General features: G+C 37.8%; 1 protein-coding gene and 1 long non-coding RNA gene across 16 annotated transcripts in view; one reads left to right on the plus strand and one right to left on the minus strand.

Annotated features, from left to right (window-relative positions):
- The window catches only part of PCDH15 (protocadherin related 15), a 771473-nt gene that overhangs the window by 303841 nt on the left and 444973 nt on the right, over nt 1-22659 (plus strand). For all 15 annotated transcript variants that reach the window (XM_045024749.1, XM_045024750.1, XM_045024752.1 and 12 more), the window contains one exon: nt 6156-6275. In XM_045024749.1, coding sequence (XP_044880684.1) covers nt 6156-6275 — 120 coding nt within the window. The remainder of the gene's footprint in view (nt 1-6155; nt 6276-22659) is intronic.
- The window catches only part of LOC123374609, a 72365-nt gene that overhangs the window by 10327 nt on the left and 39379 nt on the right, over nt 1-22659 (minus strand). The gene's annotated exons all lie outside the window — the stretch shown is intronic.

The raw sequence follows: 22659 nt of genomic DNA on the forward strand, positions 1-22659 counted from the left end.
ATATCTTCTTAATAAAACATTATCTACTTGGTTTCTGCTTTGGGCATTACTTTGTAACATATGGACACCAGAAAACCACATTTAAAAATCGTTGTCTTGAAGACAGAATTGTCTAATAAGGAATCAGATACTCTCTGTAACTTTTCCTTTAATGAGAGGTGCAGTAAGTATACGTATGTAATTTTGCCTGTTGTTTGTTAGGTCAAAAGTGAGATCTATTCAATAAATAAGAATACCTTAATATTTGAACTCTTCCTACAAGGTATTCCCTGAATGAGGTATCATTCATGCCCAGTTCCAGTTCCCATTGTGGCCAATGGGAATTGGATCAGGCCCTCAAAGCACACTTTAAAAGCTGAACTGTGGTTGAGGCGGCTCTCTTCTTTATACTGCTGGTGCAGTCTATACTGTGCCAATCTCTGATGGATTATATTAATTTCTCCTCCTAGTTCATCAAGTTCATTCTGGAGGTGCACATGAAACTTGTAGTTCAGATCTGAATGTAAACTGATCCAAAGTCTGAAGAAATCCCGATGAGGGTTTGGGGCAGCCCTAAACTTTGAATCTGTATTGAAATTTCTCTAAAGTTCATGGGGTGTTCAAATGCAGGGTTTTGGTTCAATCTCCTTTCTAATTTATTCATATTGTATAGAATAAAATGCGGAGAAAAGGAAGAGAAAAAGAATAAATATACTCTAGGGCCAGAAGTGAGGGGATGTCCAATACCACCTTTTGAATCAAAGATATCAAGCTAGCAGACTAATGGAATTCACATTGCTAAATTCATGAAGGTTAGCAAATCTGTACTGCTTTAATGCATTATATCTAGAATAAATCAGAACTGCAGGTTTTGACCTTTGCAGTTATAACATGCAACTGTAATTCATTTATTTTATAGTATCAAATCATTCCTTTTGGAATGTGGGTTCCTTTTACATTTTCCATTTACACAACTATGTCAGTTTGAATATAATTCAACAATGGGGTTTAAACTGATAGAACCCTTCATCTTATCTGGTGAATCTTTATTCTCTTCACCCTTCCACCTTAAGTCCAAAATGGATTTTTATTTAATACTATAAGAACAAGAAGAGAGAGAGAATTGAATTGACTGTGATCACCATTAAAATCTTCAAAATTTTACCTTTTGCCTGCTTAATGGTACTATAGTATTCATGCACTTCTTATAGGGAATCTGATGGGGATGTTAATGACCTGCAAATGACAAGTTTAAAAAGTTTAACGGTGACTGTATTGCCAATTTGTAATAACTTTTGTATGACTTTCTTGAAAGAAACATGCACAAGGGAAATGAAATGTACTTCATGTTTGAAAGTTAACATTGTCAATGGCATTTGTTTTTCAGGGGCCAGAGAATTCAGAGATGAAACAAGCCTATTTCAGTAGTAGCCTTAAGAAATACAAAATGTCACATCGTCTCCCCTTAATACACTGACAACTTGCACTCACAGAACTGCAAACATAGTAAAATAAATGATTAGATAGACACAGATTTTAAGACCATTTCCAATGTGTAAGGCAGTGACCACAAAGCTTTGTCTAAGTAAGGGCTTCATTAGCAACTTACTCTGTACTGAACAAATAACAGCCACCACTACTGATTAATATTGATATGGTCTATAGAGGCTACAGGTTCCAGCATACGATTCCACTTTGCGACTTAAAAACATGGAACATTGCATGCTGGAGTGGTAGTTTCTTTGGGCTGCATGTCTGTGGTTCAAGATAAATGGTCTGGGATCACATTGTAAATTACACAGTAATAAGTCACCAGGATCAGATGGTATTCATCCAAGAGTTCTGAAGTTATGAAATTGCAGAATTACTGTGTTATGTAACCTATTGCTTAAATCAACCTCTGCACTAGGTGACTGAAGGATAACTAATGTAACACCATTTTTAAATGGCTCCAGAGGCGATCCTGGTAATTGTAGGACATAAGCTTATCTTCAGTACCAAGCAAATTGACTACAATAAATTCTCAGACATATAGAATAATACAATATGTTGGGGAAGAGTCAACACATCTGTTGTAAAGGGAAGTCATGCCTCACCAATCTATTAGAATTCTTCGAGGGATTCAACAAGCATGTGGACAAGGGTGATCCAGTGGATACAGTGTACTTGGAGTTTGAGAGTTTTTGACAAGGCCCTCACCAAAGGCTCTTAAGCAAAGTAAGCAGTCATGGGATAAGAGAGAAGGTCCTCTTGTGGATCAGTAACTGGTTAAAAGACAGGAAACAAAGGGTAGGAGTAAATGGTCAGTTTTCAAAAGGGAGCGAGATAAATAGTGGGATCCCCCAAGGATCTGTACTGGGACCAGGACTGTTCAATATATTCATACATGATCTAGAAAAGGGGGATAAACAGTGAAGTGACAAAGTTTGCAGACAATACAAAATTACTTATGATAGTTAAGTCAAAAGCTAACTGCCAAGAGTTACAAAGTGATCTCACAAAACTGTATGACTGTGCAAAAAATGGCAGATGAAATTCAATGTTTATAATTGTAAAGTAATGACTTCGGAAAATATAATCCCAACTAAACATGCAAAATACAAAATGATTGGGTCTAAATTAGCTGTTACCACTTGAGAGAGAGCTTGGAAACTTCATATACAGTTCTCTGAAAACATCCACTCCATGTGCAGTAGCAGTCAAAAAGCTAACATGTTAGGAATCATTAGGAAAAGAATAGAAAATAAGACAGAAGATATTGCAATGCCACTCTATTAAATCAATGATATTCCCACACTTTGCATACTATGTGCAGTTACAGTTTCCCCATCTCAAAAAAAGATGTATTAGAACTGTAAAAAAATAAAGAGAGAGGGAGAAAAATGTTTAGGAATATGGAATGGCTTCCAAATGAGAAGAGGTTAAAGATGGGATGTTGTGAAGGCCAAAAGTATAACTGGGTTCAAAAAATAGTTGGAGCTATCCTCCATGAACTTATCTATCAATGGCTATTAACTAGGATAGTCAGGGACACAACCCTATGATCTGAGTGTCCCTAAACCTCTGGGGAAGTCTACACTAGCATGCTAGGCTCAGCTGCAGCACCTCTGGTGAAGACACACTATGCTTATGGGAGAGTGCTCTCTAGTCATTATAATTACTCCCACCCAACTGCAAACAAAACCTACAACTCTGAAGAAAAAATCACCCTTTTTGATGCCTCACTTTATTAACAGAACATTGATTCCAAAATAACACTGTATGAACCATACCCTTCTCCTTAGGCTTAGCTGCTCATAGGTTCCATACCCAATCTCCCTTGTATTCAGAGTAGAGTGAAATGATCTGTACTTTCTTCATTGAGTGCCAGATATTTAAAGGTATTTAAGCACCTAAAGATGCAGATAGCCTCCTAGATGCCTAGCTCCCACTTTTGTAGCACTTTTTAAAATCAGTTGGGTGCCTATTTGCATCTTTAACACCTAAATACATTTTAAAATCTGGCCTTGAATCAGCTTTTTTTTACTTCAACCATTAGTTCTAGAAACTTACTTTTAAAAAAGAAACAAACTGAGATTCTTGTGTAAACTTCTGACTCCAGAAGGTGGAATACTAGCCCCTCTGTTGATCTGAATCAGAATCTTGCTACCCTTTTACAATGCGGTCTGCACTTATTTACAAGTTCTGCTTTAGTTACCTTTGCTTGCTGACTCTTTTCTTTCCAATTTTATGTTCTTATTCTCACACACTTGAAGAGGGTGGCTTTGGACAGCTAAAATTGGTTTTCCAACTAGTAATTTTTTCCCTCTGCTGTGAGTGCCTGGTTCTTGAAGTCAAGTCCAAGTCTGAGAAAGTTGCTTTCTTATAGAGTGCCATGAAATTACTTACCTCATCATAGCTGACCCAGCTCGGTGCTCTGCTGACAAATCCTGCATTTTACCGAGTACTTAACCCTGTCCTTGCTAGCCCTTTATGGGCATATACATATCATCTCAGTCATTTCCTCCAATTTTTTTCCAGGGAGCTCTGCAGCTTTTTACCATTCTGACTGTGTGTAAGTAAGAGACCATTCTCCATCATGTACTGACCCTCAGACCAACCACTATGATGAACACCCCCTTGAAACAATACATCTTAACTTATTATGAAAATCAAATATCTTTTCAATGACTAATGTCAAATATTTTATTTTAATAAAAAGTTTCACATTTCACCATAAAATATCTGAAGTGTCTTTTGATTATTTTGCTTTGTTTCTTTATAGCCTGTTTTAAAAAATAGGAAAGAATCCTGAAAAATACTGTTCTTAATAGTAAAACAATAATATATCCAACTTGGTTTATGGCATTTAGCTCTGATTTTGTACAACTTCATTCAAGTTTCTGAGACAATTGTTTTCCTATTTTTTTTTTAAGTTTGCTCTTGCAACAGAGATTTAAGGTAATGAGTCTTGGGTGCAAATCACAAGGTAATGAACTCCAAGGAGACTAATGTAAGGAAACAATAGGACCTGAGGGGGAGCCAGCTCTCTTATTCACAACTTGTATAGCATGGATAGTATTTTTACAGCCTAGGACACTGGCAGGCAAATCAAGTTAATAGCAAAAAATATATAGTTATGGTTTAAGTATATATAATGCAGTTTGGCATTAAGAAAAATATACTGTACACACTGTTATCCTAAACAAGACTCTGCAAGGAAATGGGTTTTATTCTAAAGCTTAATTATTGTTAGCTCTGAAAATATTGATTACAGAAATCTAAACTTCCTAAATAACAAGTTTTAAAAATCAAACCAGGATCACACAACCTCTGAACCAAGGATACATGAGAAAACAATGCAAATTGCCAGATACTAATATTTGCTGTTTGTTGTTAACTATGTAATGTGGCAGTGTGGCTATTATAGTCTGCATTTATTCCAGAAATGTTTGTTTTTTAATAAACTCTGTGGGACAAATCCTTTCCTCTTTTTGCTTGCACACAAAGTCTGAAAAGCAATAAAACTGGTGTTGTGTTGAACCTTACTTTCCGAGGAGAATTACTTTGTGGCAGCTCAGCTTTGTCTTAGCAGCATGGCTGGGGAGCTTGGGTTAAAAACAGTGGCTAAAACTCCCTTTGTAATGTGAATGTGATTGTGGGGGCAGTGGTTACTACTACAGCTAATGGTGAGCTGGAGTGCCTGCTCTGATGTTCTCTTTCCTGAATGGGGGATTCTGTTCCCCTGACTTCAGGTGGTATCCTCCAAACATATCCTGTTTTCTAGAGTTTTGCAGGAGAGCAGAAATTGGTCCAATAATGCAGTTAGTGGTGGTTAATTTATAATCTGAAATAATGTTCTGTTTATATTTACAGTTCAGATTAGGGTTTTGGTTCATTTATTTTGGTTTTGTTTCCAGACTCTCTCTGAACATTAAGGATGACATTCTGACTCCACTGAAGTCAATGAGAGTTCTGCAATTGACTTCATCAGGGCCAGGAATTCACCCTAATTCCTCAACTTTCCTAGGATAGTTTGGAAAACAGTATCTTCAAAACAAAACTTATGGGGTGTAAAATTGTCCCTAGCAAAATATAATGAAACATTGTAATTGCTTTTGTACCACAGTAGCGAGAATTCTGTTGGCTTTCAGAGTATCTCTTTAGAATGAGTATTAAAATCTCTTCTTTTTCTTGTATATATTAAGTTTACTAAAGCTATAAATATTGTTTTACATGCATATATATAATTTATCTTGCACTGTACTTTCAATGTTTTCATGAAAAGCATTGTACAATACATACATATTTAATTTTTTTAATTGACTTCTTAGTTTACAGTTCCCCAGTCTAAAGACGGAGTCAATTGTTTATTTTCTCTTTTCCCCCTTCCTTCTCCTTTCTTCTTTTCTCTTCCTTTCCAAAGCTTTTTGGCCCTTAACTCAAAAGTATATCGACAAAGAGATTACTATCTTGATACATGGAAGTTATATGAGTCAACCCCATTTATTGTTTTAATCCTCTTTCGGGGAAATAACATGAGCTAAACCAGAGACTGACAGTATTGGGTCTATAACTTTTCCCCATATTTTCTTTGAACTTTTAGCACAAAAAGTTGGGAGAGGGAATGACAGCCTTTCTTTCTTTTTTTTCCAAGTGTTTTTGAAGTATGTATATTCTTTTTGTTTTTGTTGTAGTTAACACCAGTTGGAACCACCATCTTTACAGGATTCTCTGGGAACAATGGTGCCATGGACATAGATGATGGTCCCAATGGCCAGATAGAATATGTCATCCAGTACAATCCTAATGACCCAGTAAGTGAAGTTCTTCTTTTCAGGACATACACACTGTACAAAACTAGCATGTATGTTTTTTTTTAAAACAGCTTAGTTTATCTTTCCTGCTATCTGTCTCTTATGGTAAACACCATTAATAATTCTTCTTATTTTGGGTCATTTATTTCATAACCCTCCCTGGCAGTTGCTTTACTCACTCTTATTTGTCATGCATTTTCAATCAACAATGAGTAATTTAATATCTATCTATCTATCTAAAAAAACAAAATATAATTGTATTGATAGAAAAAATATTAGGGTGTATTTTAAGAGGAAAATTGGTAAAGTTCCTTAAAGAATCATTCCCAGAATTTTAATTTATTCTGGTGGGGAATAAAAAAAAATAAACACTTAAAACTGTTTCTTAGTTGTGAATCAAAATATTAGTCCTGATAATCCAATTTTAGTCCGCTACCCTATACTGCGAGATGATGCAGATAATCTTAATGAGTACAGCATGCAGTTCATCTGAGAGCATGCATTCATGATTTAATTCTCTACTTTGGTGTTTCAAATCCTCAGAAGAAAATTATTTTTGTTTCCTTTTGCAACTTCATTTAAAAAGCCCTGATGCAGTTTTGCTTTGTTACACTGGTATCAAGGTAGAGCAAGTCCATTAATTTACAGCAAATTGGATCTTAAAAGTAGTTGTATTTGTGCTATTATCAAGAACTACTAAGCTTTTCCCTATTTACTTAAAGCATAGTGACTCTTCCATATATCCGATTTGAATGAAGCCCCATGATTCCTATGGCTTTGTGCTTTAAGCATAATTTTTGTTCTTCTTTACAAAGGGTTTGTAAAAGTTCATTAAACAGACATGAGGATTCATCTGGTATGAGAGAATCGCTAGCTGGCATAAAGCCATCATAGACAGCTCTGAGCATGGAAAATTCTGGAGGGTAGGGGGTAGGACATTGTCAATTCATCATATTTCAGGAAATGCCAAATGACTGTACCAGCATTTGTTTGCTTTGTTGAGGAGTAAACGGAAGGGACAAAAAGATTTTTCACCCTGGGTGGCAAAATGACTAAGACCGCTGCTGGCTCTGTGCCACCTCCTTCTGGCCCCTTGTTACAAAGAGATTTTAGGGGGCAGAGGAGACATTGCCTCACTGCTCTCCAATTTCCAATTGGTATAATAATACTTTTAGGGGGTGTTACATCACAACTGTAGTTGGTCAGTCCTGACCCCTTTGCATCTATTGAAGCTGTGCAAAGGGGCCATATCTAGGATCAGGATCTGGTCTTTTTCTTTCAGTAAAAGCTGATCTGGAATATTCTGATATTTGCAAATCTCTTTCTCTAACTTCTTCATATTGTTTAAATTTGGGGTTCTCAATTAAATGCAGTTAATACATGCAATTAATACAAACAAATTAACTAGTTTTTTTAAAAATCATGATTAATCACAGTTTTAATCACACTGTTAATAGAATACCAATTTAAATGTATTATAAATTTTTTTGGATGTTTTTTCTACATTTTCAAATACATTGATTTCAATTACAACACAGAATAAAAAGTATACAGTGCTCACTTTATTTGTAATAAAAATAATAATATATTTGCCCTATCGATCAATAAAAGAACTGGTATGTTTCAGTTCACCTCATAAAAGTCCACTCAGTCCTACTTCTTGTTCCGCAAATTACTAAGGCAAACACGTTTATTTACATTTACAGGAGATAATGCTGTGTGCATCTTATTTATAATATCACCTACAAGTGAGAACAGGTGTTCACATGGCACTGTTGTAGCCGGCATTGCACGGTATTTATGTGCAGGATATGCTAAACATTCATATGCCCCTTCATGCTTCGACTTATACGCTCTAAAGTTTTATATTGTTTTGTTTCTGAGTGCAGTTGTGTAAAAAATAATAATTCTACATTTTTAAGTTGCACTTTCAAGATAAAGATATTGCACTACAGTACTTGTATGGGAATATATATTTTTTTCCTTCAAGAAAATGGTGCAAAATTATCCCACTGGAAATATTTATAAATTACGTGATTTTACACATGGTCAATATTTTCATCTGGTTCCCCCATTATGATCATTATTTTACCTTGAAGGAAAAAATAATAGAAGGAGAAAGTCGCCATTATAGCATATTAGTACATTATACAAATTATTGCTGAAAGGTCTATCGCATGAGGACTTTTTTTTTCCAATGCGTTGTACTTTTTGCATTCAGTCACCGTATAAGAAGTTACTTTAAAAACAAAGTTGTTGTTATACATGTCTCCTGGGATATAATACACCACAGTAATATGGGGAAGGATGCTTTGTGTTTAAGCTTGTAAAAGAGCTTTATTCATATGACTCCATTTTACCTTGCAATGCATTTTTGTTTCTTTGATCGTATGTGTGCTCTGTTTGGAAGGATCCCACAACAATGTGGCCATAATCTAATAAGTATAACTCCAAGATGCCAACTGTCCATTGTATTGCAATTAATTAATCATCTTGAAAAAAATCTGCTATTGTATATAGTTCAGTGAAGATGTCTGCTCAACATACTGCTGCTATTTGGTGACTGAAAGCTCGATGATTGTATTGTAAAAGAAACCTGGTCTGCTTGATTGGAACAAGGATTAGAACCTGGGTCTTTTACATCCCAGGCAAGTGCACTAATCACCAGGACACAGAATATACTTCTGGCCCAGTGAATACTCATTGAATGAATACATAATTATTTATACAAACTGGAACAGCTCCAACAGAAGAGAGTGAGAAAAAGACACGCTGACTTTGTAGCCTAATTTTAGGGTACTTGCCTGGGTGTGGGAGACCCAGGTTCAAGTCCTTGCTTCAGATCAGGCAGAGCAGGTACTTGAATTGGTCTTCGATATCTCAGGCAAATGCCTGAACAATTGGGATAGACAGAAAGACCCACACACATTTTTTCCTGACAAAATCTTCCACAAAAAGTTTCAGTTTTGACAAAGAGGCATATTTCCAGCCAAAGAACAATTAGAAAATTCCTGACTAGCTCTGTTTCAGAGTAGCAGCCGTGTTAGTCTGTATCCGCAAAAAGAACAGGAGTACTTGTGGCACCTTAAAGACTAACAAATTTATTTTAGCATGAGCTTTCGTGAGCTGCAGATGCATCCGAAGAAGTGAGCTGCAGCTCACGAAAGCTCATGCTAAAATAAATTTGTTAGTCTTTAAGGTGCCACAAGTACTCCTGTTCTTTTTGCGGATACAGACTAACACGGCTGCTACTCTGAAACCTGTCATTATGCAAGGCACTGCATTTAGCCGTATGGAGTGGAAATCCAGCAACTTCATGAAAAAACTCGTACAGATACAGACAGACATCATCTTCCTTTCCAAATGCAAACAGATGGACATCATACCAAAAGGACTAAAGGTAAAAAATCCATTACAATCTACATATCACACAGACTATGCTGACAGATTGTGCCACACACTCTCAAAGAAACTGCGAAACCACCTGCTATGCATCCGAAGAAGTGAGCTGCAGCTCACGAAAGCTCATGCTAAAATAAATTTGTTAGTCTTTAAGGTGCCACAAGTACTCCTGTTCTTTCTGACTAGCTCTGTTACTCATGTATTTGGTAAGGAGCCATTGTCTCGCACAAACTTAGGATGCATAGTAGCTCTCTAAATAAATATTATTTTAGTCTAAAAGTAGATCACCATGGAGGATAACCTTGGAAAATTATATCATAGTCACAGTTACTGGACTAACTCCACGTCTGGTTTCTTCAAGTGCACCCCCTCTCTCAGGCCTCAAGCCAGTGTCTCCCTCAGGTTGGAATCACATGATTCTACCAGTCTCAAATTGGATCTTGGACTGTAGTCCTCAGGTGTTAACCATGATTACCTCAGGAGGCCTGGCTTAGGTTCAATGCCAGCAGTTTTGTTCCCTCCAAGAGCTATGATCAGTGATACCCACCAGAAAGTCATCAAGTAGAGTATTGTTTGGTTCTAAATAAAGAATTTAACTCCCCCCCCAAAAAAAACAACAAAAAAACAGATCCTAAGACAATAGACTGTCTATATGCATGTCTATCTTTCCCTGGGACATACAGTCCCTGGAAACCAGGGAAAGCTGCAGTTACTTTCAGGCACTCCCACAGGATCTGTCTTTCTCTTCCTTGTCAGACTGTTCTTTGTAGGAACAGCTCACTTGTGCCTCTCCTCTCTTGCTCTCCAGACTGTTTTCAACTGTTTAGTTTCTATTTGATCTGTGTGTTCACAGATTTTGCAAAATGGCTCTGTAACTTTAGGCAGGAACCTGGAAGTCATCTTCACTGCTGCTAACTCAGCAATTGTCTTGATATTGCCCTCCAAGTGTTTGCTGGGAGACTACTTATCTAGAGCCTTTGTGTTGCTGCAGTGACCCACCTAGGCTAGGCTCTGCTAACTGTGAGGAGAGGCAGAGGCAAATCAAGACAAATGGGATAATTTAAAATTTTTAGAACATTATGAGGGAAAATCTAAAAATTGTACCCTGGAGGATAAATAATGTAGAATGCTACCAAATACTTAATACTTATAATAATAAACTATAAGTTACCAACACATTAACTTTTGTTAGGTTATACACACTACTCTTCCTTGCTCTGTGCAGTTAATACCAAATGCATTGTTAAAAGAACAAGTGATTACTCAACAGAGAAGAATGGGTGTAAGGCCAGCTCCACTCTGGCTGTCCTATTCTTTGCTTCTCTTTGGTTTGAATTACTCCTCAGATATTTCTGTGGCAGTACCTCTTTTTACAGAGTTTATCCATGTAACAATCTTGGGGTTCATTAAACAACAAACCAGTGAATGAGAAAGTAATAAAACTTTAATAAAACAAACTGAAGAGCATCTCTGCTGAACTGTTGCACACAGCCATGCGGTGTTCCCAACCCCTCCAGGGCACATTTCCCAATTCTTATGTTCATAATATTGTCCCTTATGAGGGAGCGACTCTAAATTATAATCTTCCTCAAACATATCTCTGCATCTTCCCTATTAAAGGAAAACAAATTAACTCCTATATGAATATATATAAACAGCTAACAACTATGTAATAACACATGCATTACATTTTCAACCCATGTAGTATATTTCCATAAACCCAATGTGTCAACTACCTGGAGAGGAGAGGTTACCAGCACATCACTCTCAAGTGAGTATTTACCACTCACTTTCCTCAAATCCCTCTTTTCCAGGCAGGTTAGCAAATCTCTATGAGTCTTTCAAGATGTTTAATCTCCTGCGCTGATCTCAGTATCAGCCTTTCATTAGAGTCTGAGTTGTTGTCTTGTTCCTTGGCACTTTCTCTTTTTTGTGTCGATAAAGGATCAGTCTGATGGGAAATGCTAGAGTCCACATCTTCTATCACTGTGTTCAAACTTTCTGGGTTTACTCATAGATCCCTTTTATTACATTTAACTGTGTCCCCCTGGTCTGTCTGGTCTACATAAAACTTTGGAATCAGTTGTTCTTTAATGGTACCATTTTGGCCCCAAGTATTAGAGGTGTGATTCCTCAGGCACACTATCACCTGGATTAAGAGATGGGAGATCATGTCCCTTTTGTCAAAATAATATTTCTGCTTCCACTTTTGATTTTCTTTCATCTTCTGTATGGTTTCATTGTTATGGGATTTCAGCAAGTTATAAGTAACTGTTAAATTAGATGTGATCCTTGTTCCTATTAATAGCTGAGCTGGAGAAAAAGCCATTCTCCAGGGGTAAAACACTTTCTACAAATCACGCCCACTGTCAAAAGTCTTTTTCATAAGGTTCTTTATGGTCTGTATAGACCTTTCCATAAGTCCATTTGATTGGGGGCAATTTGGACTTAATGTTTTGTGATGAACATTGAAATCTATGGCAAATTGACTAAAACCTGCACTAGAAAATTGCAGCCCATTGGGCTAAAACCTTTATCTGGAATTCCATGCCTGGAGAAGATTCCCTTCATGCCAGCTATCACTGACTTACTATTAGTACTATACAGTGTGCAGATTTCTGGATACAGAGAATAATAGTCCTTTGATTACCAGATAAATAAGTCAGTGCCTGCCTTCTCATAAGGCTTTTATAGAACTGGATGAGATCTCAGTGGCTCTTCCTATTGCTATGGCTTGTATTTCAAGCATGAAAAGCAGTTTACTACCACATTAGTAATGTTAGGTTTCAGAGTAGCAGCCGTGTTAGTCTGTATCCACAAAAAGAACAAGAGTACTTGTGGCACCTTAGAGACTAACAAATGTATTTGAGCATAAGCTTTCGTGGGCTACAGCCCACTTCATCGGATGCATGCAGTGGAAAATACAGTAGGAAGATACATATATCACAGAGAACATGAAACAGTGGGTGTTACCATACACACTATAAGGAGAGTGAACAGTTTAAGGTGAGCTATTATCAGCAGGAGAGAAAAAGAACTGTTTGTAGTGGTAATGAAAATGGCCCATTTCCAGCAATTGACAAGGAAATGTAAGGAACTGGGTGGGGGGAATAAGCATGGGGAAATAGTTTTACTTTGTGTAATGGCCCATCCACTCCCAGTCTTTATTCAAGCCTCATTTGATGGTGTCCAATTTGCAAATTAATTCCAGTTCAGCAGTCTCTCGTTGAAGTCTGTTTTTGAAGTTTTTTTGTTATAATATTGCGACTTTTAGGTCTGTAATTGAGTGGCCGGGGAGATTGAAGTATTCTCCAACTGGCTTTTGAATGTTATAATTCTTGACATCTAATTTGTGTCCATTTATTCTTTGACGTAGAGACTGTCCGGTTTGGCCAATGTACATGGCAGAGGGGCATTGCTGGCACATGATGGCATATATCAATTTGGTAGATGTGCAGGTGAATGAGCCCCTGATGGCATGGCTGATATGATTAGGTCCTGTGATGGTATCTCCTGAATAGATATGTGGACAGAGTTGGCAACGGGCTTTGTTGCAAGGATAGGTTCCTGGGTTAGTGTTTTTTGTTGTGTGGTGTGTGGTTGCTGGTGAGTATTTGCTTCAGGTTTGGGGGCTGTCTGTAAGCAAGGACTGGCCTGTCTCCCAAGATCTGTGAGAGTGATGGATCATCCTTCAGGATAGGTTGTAGATCAGTTGCTGGAAATGGGCCATTTTCATTACCACTACAAACAGTTCTTTTTCTCTCTTGCTGAAAATAGCTCACCTTAACTGATCACTCTCCTTATGTGTGTATGGTAACACCCATTGTTTCATGTTTTCTGTGTGTGTATATATATCTTCCTACTGTATTTTCCACTACATGCATCCGATGAAGTGGGGCTGTAGTCCACGAAAGCTTATGCTCAAATAAATTTATTAGTCTCTAAGGTGCCACAAGTACTCCTTTTATTAGTAATGTTGTAATTGATCTGCGGCCAGTACAGCACCTCTCATGCTCATTGTTTGCACTTTGCAATTCCTAAATGACCCTTGTGGATCTTCTATAATGTTTCTTTTTGGAGGCTCACTGGAATTGCTCACTGGAATTACAACCTTACCTCCTTTGAAAATCACCCCATCTAGCATAGTAAATTCATGTCTCCAGTTCCAATTGTCTCTCTTATAGTTGACCAGCAACTGCTAATTTCTTCAGGAAACCCTTTAATTATCACTTCATTAAAGATTCCCAATGATTCATCTTTCTCCGTTTCCTCTCTTATTTGTTGCAGTTTCCTGTTAGCTATGGGAATTGACTTTACAATCAGATGTACCTCGGCTTGCATCTCTGTCTCTAAAGCCACTGCTCTGGAAAATGCATAGGCAGTGACCATGAATTTACCGGGTGTGTAGGTTACAACCAAAACATACTTTTGCAGCTTTATTGTTATTGTTTGAATCCTGAAGGCACAAACATTTAGTCTGTTTCAGTTTCCACTGTCTGTCCATAAATATACTGATTGAATCTCTCACAGGCAAACAATATTCCTAAAAGCTCTTTCTCAATCTGTGCATATCTGCTTTCTGCCTCAGTCAATTATTTGGATGCATATGCCAGTGGTTGCCAACAATCATCATGCTTCTGTAAAATCACTGCACCTAACCCAGATGGTGAAGCATCTACTGAAATGTTAATAGACCTTCCTGGTGCATAGAACTTCAACACTGTTTCTTGTATTTCTGCGTCCCAGTACCATGCATTTTTATTCTCTAGTTGTTTTCTCAAAGCCACTGCTTGGGTAGTAGATTAGGTATGCATTTTCCAAGATAATTTACCTTTCCCAGGAAACATTGGACATCTTTGTTTGACTGAGGATGTGGCATCATTTCAATGGCTGAAATAGTCCTCTTATCAGGTTTTACACCATTATTGGAAATAAGGTCCCCAACAAAAGTTAGTTTTGTAACCCCTAAAACACATTTCTCCCTATTTAGTTTGAAGTTTTCAGTTCTAGTTGCATCCAGGACTTCCTGAAGTCTACAACCATGCTTCCCTTTTGTTGAGCCCCAGATGATGTCGACATCCATTGAGGTGTCAGTACTATTAATATGTTCATAGATCATATGTATGGTTTTGTGGTACACTTCTAGTGCTCAAGCTATGCCGAAGGGTAAGCATAAGAATTTGTATCTTCCAAATAGGGTATTAAATGTGCATATTTTTGAGCTTTCTTCAATTAATTTTAGCTGCCAAAAACCATAGGCTGTATCCAATTTACTGTAATATTGAGCCATTTGCAAATTGAGACATAATCTCTTATCTGGTCGGTAGTTTAAACTGTTCTCTTTCTATAGCCTTGTTGAGGTCTCTGGGATCTTAGTATATGAGTAGCTGGCCATTACTTTTTTCCACAATAGCAATGGAACTCACCCATTTTGGTGGTGCCTCAATTTTTTGCATTACTTGCATTGTTTCCGTCCTTGCAAGTTCAGCCTTGAGTTTATCATGGAGTGTAAGTGGCCTTTCTACATGGACGGATAACTGGAGGGACCTGCTTGTTTATCCGGATTGTATGTTCACCCTGCAAGCAATCCAACCCTTGAAACAGGTAATGATATTCCTGAAAGAGTTTCTCATAGCCAGGTTCAATATGATCTTGTAGTGAGAGCACCCATTTTACCAGATTGAGTTTCTCACATGCAGCCAGGCCTCCAATTTATGTCACCTCCTTTGGCACTACAACAAAAGGGAGCTGTACATGGTGTTTTTATGGTTGTTGCTAGCATTGCACCGCCCCTTCACTGGTACATTTGTTCCAGAATATCCAGTTACTTTTATTTATGTTGGTTCCAGTTTGGGTCTTATTTTTAGTCTTTCATGATATTTTTTTTTTCAGACAGAATAGTAACCTGAGCTCCTGTGTCCAGTTTCAGTGGAATAATTTTTCCACTCACTGTCATAAGCAGTATCCAGTCCCTCTTATCAAGCTTGCTAGTTCCCAGTACATCAATGAAAAACTCCTCAACCAGGTTGTGTTTAACTGAATACACTTGACTTTTCTGCATTTGGGATCTGAAGCATTTTGCAAAACGATTATTCTTCCCACATCTATGACAGAGTTTTCCAAAGGCAACACACTGTGTGGGGCCATGCTGTTATCCACAGCTTCCACATGGCCGTCGGTACCCAGTCTTTACCCAGCAGTGGCTTTCATAGTGAGTGGTTCCACTCTTTGATTTGATCTATTCTGGCTATATTCTTTTGTACTTAGTAGTTGGATAAACCCTTCTGATGAATTCAGCTCTTTGGCTTATGCTTTCACAGTTTTTGCTGCCTTGCATATTTGGAGACCTTTTTTCTAAAGTTAAATCTCCTTCATAGAGCAGTCTCTCTCTCTTAACAAATGTTTAATTCCACAAAATGATTCTTTCTCTGACCAGAGAGACTATCAGTTCACCAAAGTCACAGGTTTTACTGAGTTTCCTTTATTCTGACACACATTGCTCTATGGTGTCATCAGTTTTTTTTGCATGCAGGTAAAATAATTCTCTCACTCAAAGGTTTCGTTCTATTTCAGCATGCAATGTTCCTCAAATTTAGTCAGTATTTTACTTAACTTCAAGCTTTCACCTTCTTCAAACTTTAAGTTGTTATAAATATTCAATGCTTCCTCCCCAACAACATGAAAAAATATTAATTATTTCACTTGATCATTTTTCTCCTTTTCTCTGTGGTTACTAAATACAATTTAAATCTCTGTCTGGATGTTTTCCAGTTCTCTGCAACATTCCCTGACAATTTCAGACTGGATGGAGGTTGCAACACATCCATTCCTGTTTTTTTTCACCCTTCTTTAGTTAGCCAAGCTACTATTGTGCTCACCAAATACATGCAAAAGCCTCTGTGTCTGATGCTCCACGTGCTTCTCTGCTTCCCTTTGTCTCTGCTTTCAGTTGCAATCACAAGAGTTAACTTCAAAATGACTTCAGTTTCCTTCTCATTCAGCACTTCTGACACAATATAATGATCTTGGGGTTCATTAAACACAAACCAGTGAATGAGAAAGGAATAAAGCTTTAATAAAAACAAACTGGAGACCTTCTCTGGTGAACTGTTTCACATAACCATGCAGTGTTTCCAACCCCTGCCTCCAGGACACATCTCTCAATTTTTGTCTTCATAATACTATCCCTTATGAGGGAGAATCTCTTAATTATAATCTTCTACAAACATAAATTGGGGACGCATCAGTTGGAAGTAACAGAGGAGGAGAAGGACCTCGGAGTATTGGTTGATCACAGGATGACTATGAGCCGCCAATGTGATATGGCCGTTAAAAAATCTAATGCAGTTTTAGGATGCATCAGGCGAGGTATTTCCAGCAAAGACAAAGAGGTGTTAGCACCATTATACAAGGCACTGGTGAGACCTCATCTGGAATACCGTGTAAAGTTCTGGTCTCCCATGTTTAAGAAGGATGAATTCAAAATGGAACAGGTTCAGAGATGGGCTACTAGGATGATCCAAGGAATGGAAAACCTGTCTTATGAAAGGAGACTCAAAGACTCAAAGAGCTTGGCTTGTTTAGCCTAATCAAAAGAAGGCTGAGGGGGGATATGATAACTCTTTATAAATATATCAGAGGGATTAATATTAGGGAGGGAGAGGAATTATTTAAGCTTAGTACCAATGTGAACACAAGAACAAATGGATATAAACTGGACACTAGGAAGTTTAGACTTGAAATTAGACAAAGGAGTGAAGTTTTGGAACAGCCTTCCAAGGGGAGTAGTGGGGGCAAAAGACATATCTGGCTTTAAGACTAAACTTGATAAGTTTATGGAGGGGATGGTATGATGGGATAGCCTAATTTTGGCAATTGATCGAAGATCAATTGCCAGATTATCAGCAGGTAAGTATGCCCAGTGGTCTGTGATGGGATGTTATATGGGATGGGATCTGAGTTACTACAGAGAATTCTTTCCTGGGTGCTGGCTGGTGAGTCTTGCCCACATGCTCAGGGTTTAACTGATTGCCATATTTGGGGTCGGGAAGGAATTTTCCTCCAGGGCAGATTGGCAGAGGCCCTGGAGGTTTTTCGCCTTCCTCTGCAGCATGGGGCACGGGTCACTTGCTGGAGGATTCTCTGCAGCTTGAGGTCTTCAAACCACAATTTGAGGACTTCAATAACTCAGACATAGGTTAGGAGTTTGTTACAGGAGTGGGTGGGTGAGATTCTGTGGCCTGCATTGTGCAGGAGGTCAGACTAGATGATCATAATGGTCCCTTCTGACCTTAAAGTCTATGAATCTATGAAAGCACCAACTTTCAGACTGTTGGAACCATTTATCTGTAACTATTATGCTACATTTTAGATCTCATGAGAAACCTTTCAGTTCAACTACAGACAATTAAATTTTGAGTTCTGAAAGTAACAGTCAATAAGAAGCAAAAATAAATGCATTTTTCAAGTGGAAACCCCCCCCTGAGAATTACATAGTTAGCACTAAAATGTTGTTGTTTGTCCTTACTGATATGGTGTACTACCCAAAGATTCCAATTAGGACTGGAATCTCATTGTGCTAAGCATTGTACAAACACTGAGGAAGACAGAGTTTACAATCTAAAAAGATAAAAATAAAGGGAAAGGGATACAGTATGCAAGCAAAATGATCTGAGCGCTGATTGACACATCTCTTGTTAGTTCCAGTTATCATTAGTAGTAATAGTATGTATTAGGCTGAATCATGGCTTTGCCCTGAGCCCCAAGCAAGAGGAAGTATACTGCTGTACTGTCCCAGAGCAGCTGAAAGTCACAATCTCCCTCCAGGTTCCCTTGCTGCTTCAGGGAGACAGTACTTCATTGGGTCTAGCCAAAGCTTCAACCTCTTGGCTCCTTTTGTCCCACTCCTTTTCACCCTCTGCAGTGGGAGTGGAAAACTGTGACTATGTAAAGCCTGCTTCTCTTCCAGGGCTGCTACTTGTGATACAGATAGCCAGTCCAAGAGCATGAAGAGGTAGCTTGGAGTCGTCCTCTTGTGCCCACATCATGCCTTGTTAGCTGCCCCAGAGTTTGGCCTATTGCTTGTCATATTTTTAAACAATATGATAATAATGCTCTATTACAATAATATCCTCAACTTCCCCTATAACCAGCCATTGTTAGTGCCTTTTTTAATTACACACTTTTCATTCAGTGTCTGTGTACATGAACTATCCTAACTAACTGCTCTAGCCACCCATCTGTCCCAATTGCTAACCTAGGGTATTTCACCATTGCTTGCCTGGCTCTGAAGGCAGCCTCCCGCCAGCAGCTGTGCAGAAGTAAGGGTGGCAACACCATAGCACACCACCCTTACTTCTGCACTGCTGCCTTCAGAGCTGGGTGGCTGGAGAGGGGTGGCTGCTGACTGAGGGCCCAGCTCTGCAGGCAGCAGCACAGAAGTAAGAGTGGCAATACCACACCAGCAGCTGCCATTCTCCAGCTGCCAAGCTCTGAAGGCTGTGCCAGTAGCAGCACAGAAGTAAGGGTAGCATACCACAAGCCCCCCTACAACCTCCTTGAAACTCCTTTTTGGGTCAGGATCCCTACAATTACAACACTATGAAATTTCAGATTTGAATAGTTGAAATCGTGAAATTTATGATTTTTAAAATCCTATGACTATGAAATTGACCAAAATGGACCATGAATTTGGTAAGGCCCTACCAACTACCGATAAAGACAAGGGGTGGAATTTTCAAAACTGCTTATGTGATTTGGAACACAAATTATACTGGCTTTCAAAGTCACGTTACGCATTTTCAATAATCCCACTCTTGAATTCAGTTAAATTGGAGTTCTAAAGTGGAGCTGTTGTTGCACTAATCTGAGGCTCATTTGAATGTTTTTTTGACTTTTGAAAATCCTGCTATGAGTATTATCTGGTGGATTAGAATACGAGGTTATGCCATCATAACATTTGTGCTGAATTTGTGTAACTATAATTAAAGAAATGTTGGGGATAGTCCAGACATGTGTTACTCTGATCCTGCAGTTAACACACACGCAACTCACATCTACCTCAGGAGATTAAAGGATTACTTCTGTAGATGTAACTTTTTCAAAACAAAATGTAGTATTTCTATGACAGTTTCCAATATCATCATAATTCTACAAAGTTGACTTGAAAATTGAATAATATATGTAATATATATGATGCACTATTATTTTGTGCAAAGTGCTGTGTCAGGCATGTAACAAGAGTATATAGGGGTCTGTGATGGCAGAACCAATGCAGAGATGGGAACTTGTTTGCAGTATAGATATATTTCAACTTATATAAAACTACTCATTTACATCCAGGTCCTGATTTCCTGATACAAAATCACTGTAGACCATTTAGACACTCTTGGTCTTTCATTAGACAACAATTTATATCAATTTTTCCACTTTAAGTCTGCAGTTAAAAACATACTATAGCGGCTGATACTAATTAGCTTCAACTGAAAAGTAAATTAAACACGGGGCTAATGGTCCTAGGAAAACTGCCATAGAAATGTAACATTTTAATTTGAAAGGCCTACACAATAACATCTTCCCTTGAATGTACTTAAAAGGAATAAAAAGGGCCTTCTGGTGATAAGTAGCCTTCTATGCACATCTGCAATAAAGTCTGCAATAAATAATCTCCAGACATTGCAAGTAAACTGTGTATTGACTCAACTTCCTAATTACTCTCCTCTGTCTTTGGCACTTGCTCCCCAGGAACTTTGAGTGACATTAATAAGGATTTTGTATCTGATATTTTAGTTGTGGTCTGAGGTTTAAGAATAATGTATGGTTTGGATCCATTTTCTGGTTGGCTGCCAAAGAAGTGCTTACCTCTCATGGCACTAATAATTTAAGAGAAGTGATTTGATATTAAACAAGTTTCAGTGATTTCTTTTCAGTGATTTTCTTTTCTTTTCTCAACAGCTATGGATGAGTATAATTTTTGTTTGGGTTCTTTTTATTCTTAAGTGAGTGTAAAAGTTATGTAATTAAGGTGCAAAATTCTTATTCAATTTGGCTTGCATGAACCATTCCAGGTTTTAGGGCTCACCACAGCAGAGAAATGTTTTGGTCAAGTGGGATAGTGATTTATAGATTTCTGCCATTTCAATTTCTTTATCACTTTTAGTTTTGTTAGACCCTTCAGTAGTATTCCACCTTGTTGAATATGATGATCTTGTGTCATATTTCCAATCTATTGTTGTACTGTCAGATCCTACTTTGTCTTGATTTGACTCCTATTTAGAAATTTGGTCAACAACTGTTACCATGGGTCAATTTAACTCTTTACTTACCTGTTTGTCCTGTGTTGTGCCTCCTGGATGTATGTTAGGATAGTTTTATTGCATTCATGTGACTAATAGCTAATAATTTGTAGGGAGTATGCTATGTGTTTTCATTGTTGTTTGGATGATATCCAGTAAAAACCTAGGAATTCCATCAAATTATCAGGCATACATTTCTACTCTAACTGCTTATTCAATATCAGGTTATGGATGTTGGCTAACTTTATTAAATTAAACCCAACTAACCCAGAAACTTTGCTAGTTGAGTCCAACTGTTGTGTATGTGCTAGAGAATGTTATGCTGATTGCATGCCAGTTGCCAACTGAACTTACAGGATGCATATTCTATAAGACTTCCTGGTGAGTGTGTTGCTTGAAGTGGAAGGAAAGCACAGCTGGTAATTGAGCTGGGGGCTTTAATAAAATTATTTGCTTTTCCTTCAGGAAGTCTATAATTGCACATTTTTATCTCTGATTCTAATGACATACAGATCATCAATTTCAACTAAGGAGTGAACAGCACAGTTTAGCAGGAAATATATGAAGAAGGCCTCAAGTCATCCATGTGCCTATTCATTCCTGAGCAGGCTGTGTGCTGGTCCAGTCCTCTAGCATGATTTAGGCTGATGCAAATTATACCAACTCCCAGCATTCCCAAGATGCTCGTAAGGCTGCTGAAGATTTCTGAGGTGCAGAGAAGCCGAGGGCCTATCCTTCCACCATCTCTACACAATCAGAGTTTTAGGATCTGTGTCAATAGTAAGCCACATAAAATAGTCCAAGCATAGGGGAGAATCTGGGCCAGAGTGAAGGTAAAATAAACCGATTATATGGGCCTGATTTTTAGCCTCCAGTTGTGTGAATGAGTATTATGCATGAACTCACGGGTGCTTGTTCAGTAGATATTAAAATTAGTAAGACAAATCATAGTTGAAAAATAAAAACAAAACAATTAACAATTTTTGTGAAATTCTCATAGTTTAGATTGAAAAAAATATCAGGCAAATAATTTATTTAAAAGTGGCCTTACATTTGTTAAAAGAATAATTCACCACATATTATTTAACCAGCTCTTCTGTAATCTCTTCATGCAGATGTTGGTACTGGAAATGTACAAGCAGTTTTGTGTGTGGCAGCCCCAATGAAAATCACGGCCTGATTTTTTATATAAGAACATGATTATCATTGTTAAATAAACATTTTCGTTGGTTAATTTTTCAATATACCTTCATACTTTTTAAACTCTAATTTAATTATTATTTTCTATGTTTGTGTATTTTCTATATAGCCCTTTATTGGTCTGAGACTTATAAATATTTTTTCTGTGGTTTTATCCCTTTTCATGGAGACTGCTGTAATTTAACTAATGGTAGTAACATACAAAAAATGAGACATATAATCTAACATTTTTTCACTCTCAAGGCATGCTGTTTAATTATAAAGGCTGAGACCATTTTAAAACCATGGTACACAAGCTGATATTCCATCCATTCACTTCACAACAATTGTTTTAAGAGGGTGGAATATGAACCAGTAAAGTTTGGGAACCACTGGGCTAGATCATCACCAGCACTATGCGGCCACACAAGTGAGTATGGAGGTGTAAGGCTACCCCTTTACACTCTTCCATTGGCAACCTGTAACCTCAGGTTTCAGCACAGGAGCAA

The sequence above is a fragment of the Mauremys mutica genome, chromosome 7 (assembly GCF_020497125.1).
Source record: "Mauremys mutica isolate MM-2020 ecotype Southern chromosome 7, ASM2049712v1, whole genome shotgun sequence".
In the NCBI taxonomy this organism is placed as follows: Eukaryota; Metazoa; Chordata; order Testudines; family Geoemydidae; genus Mauremys; species Mauremys mutica.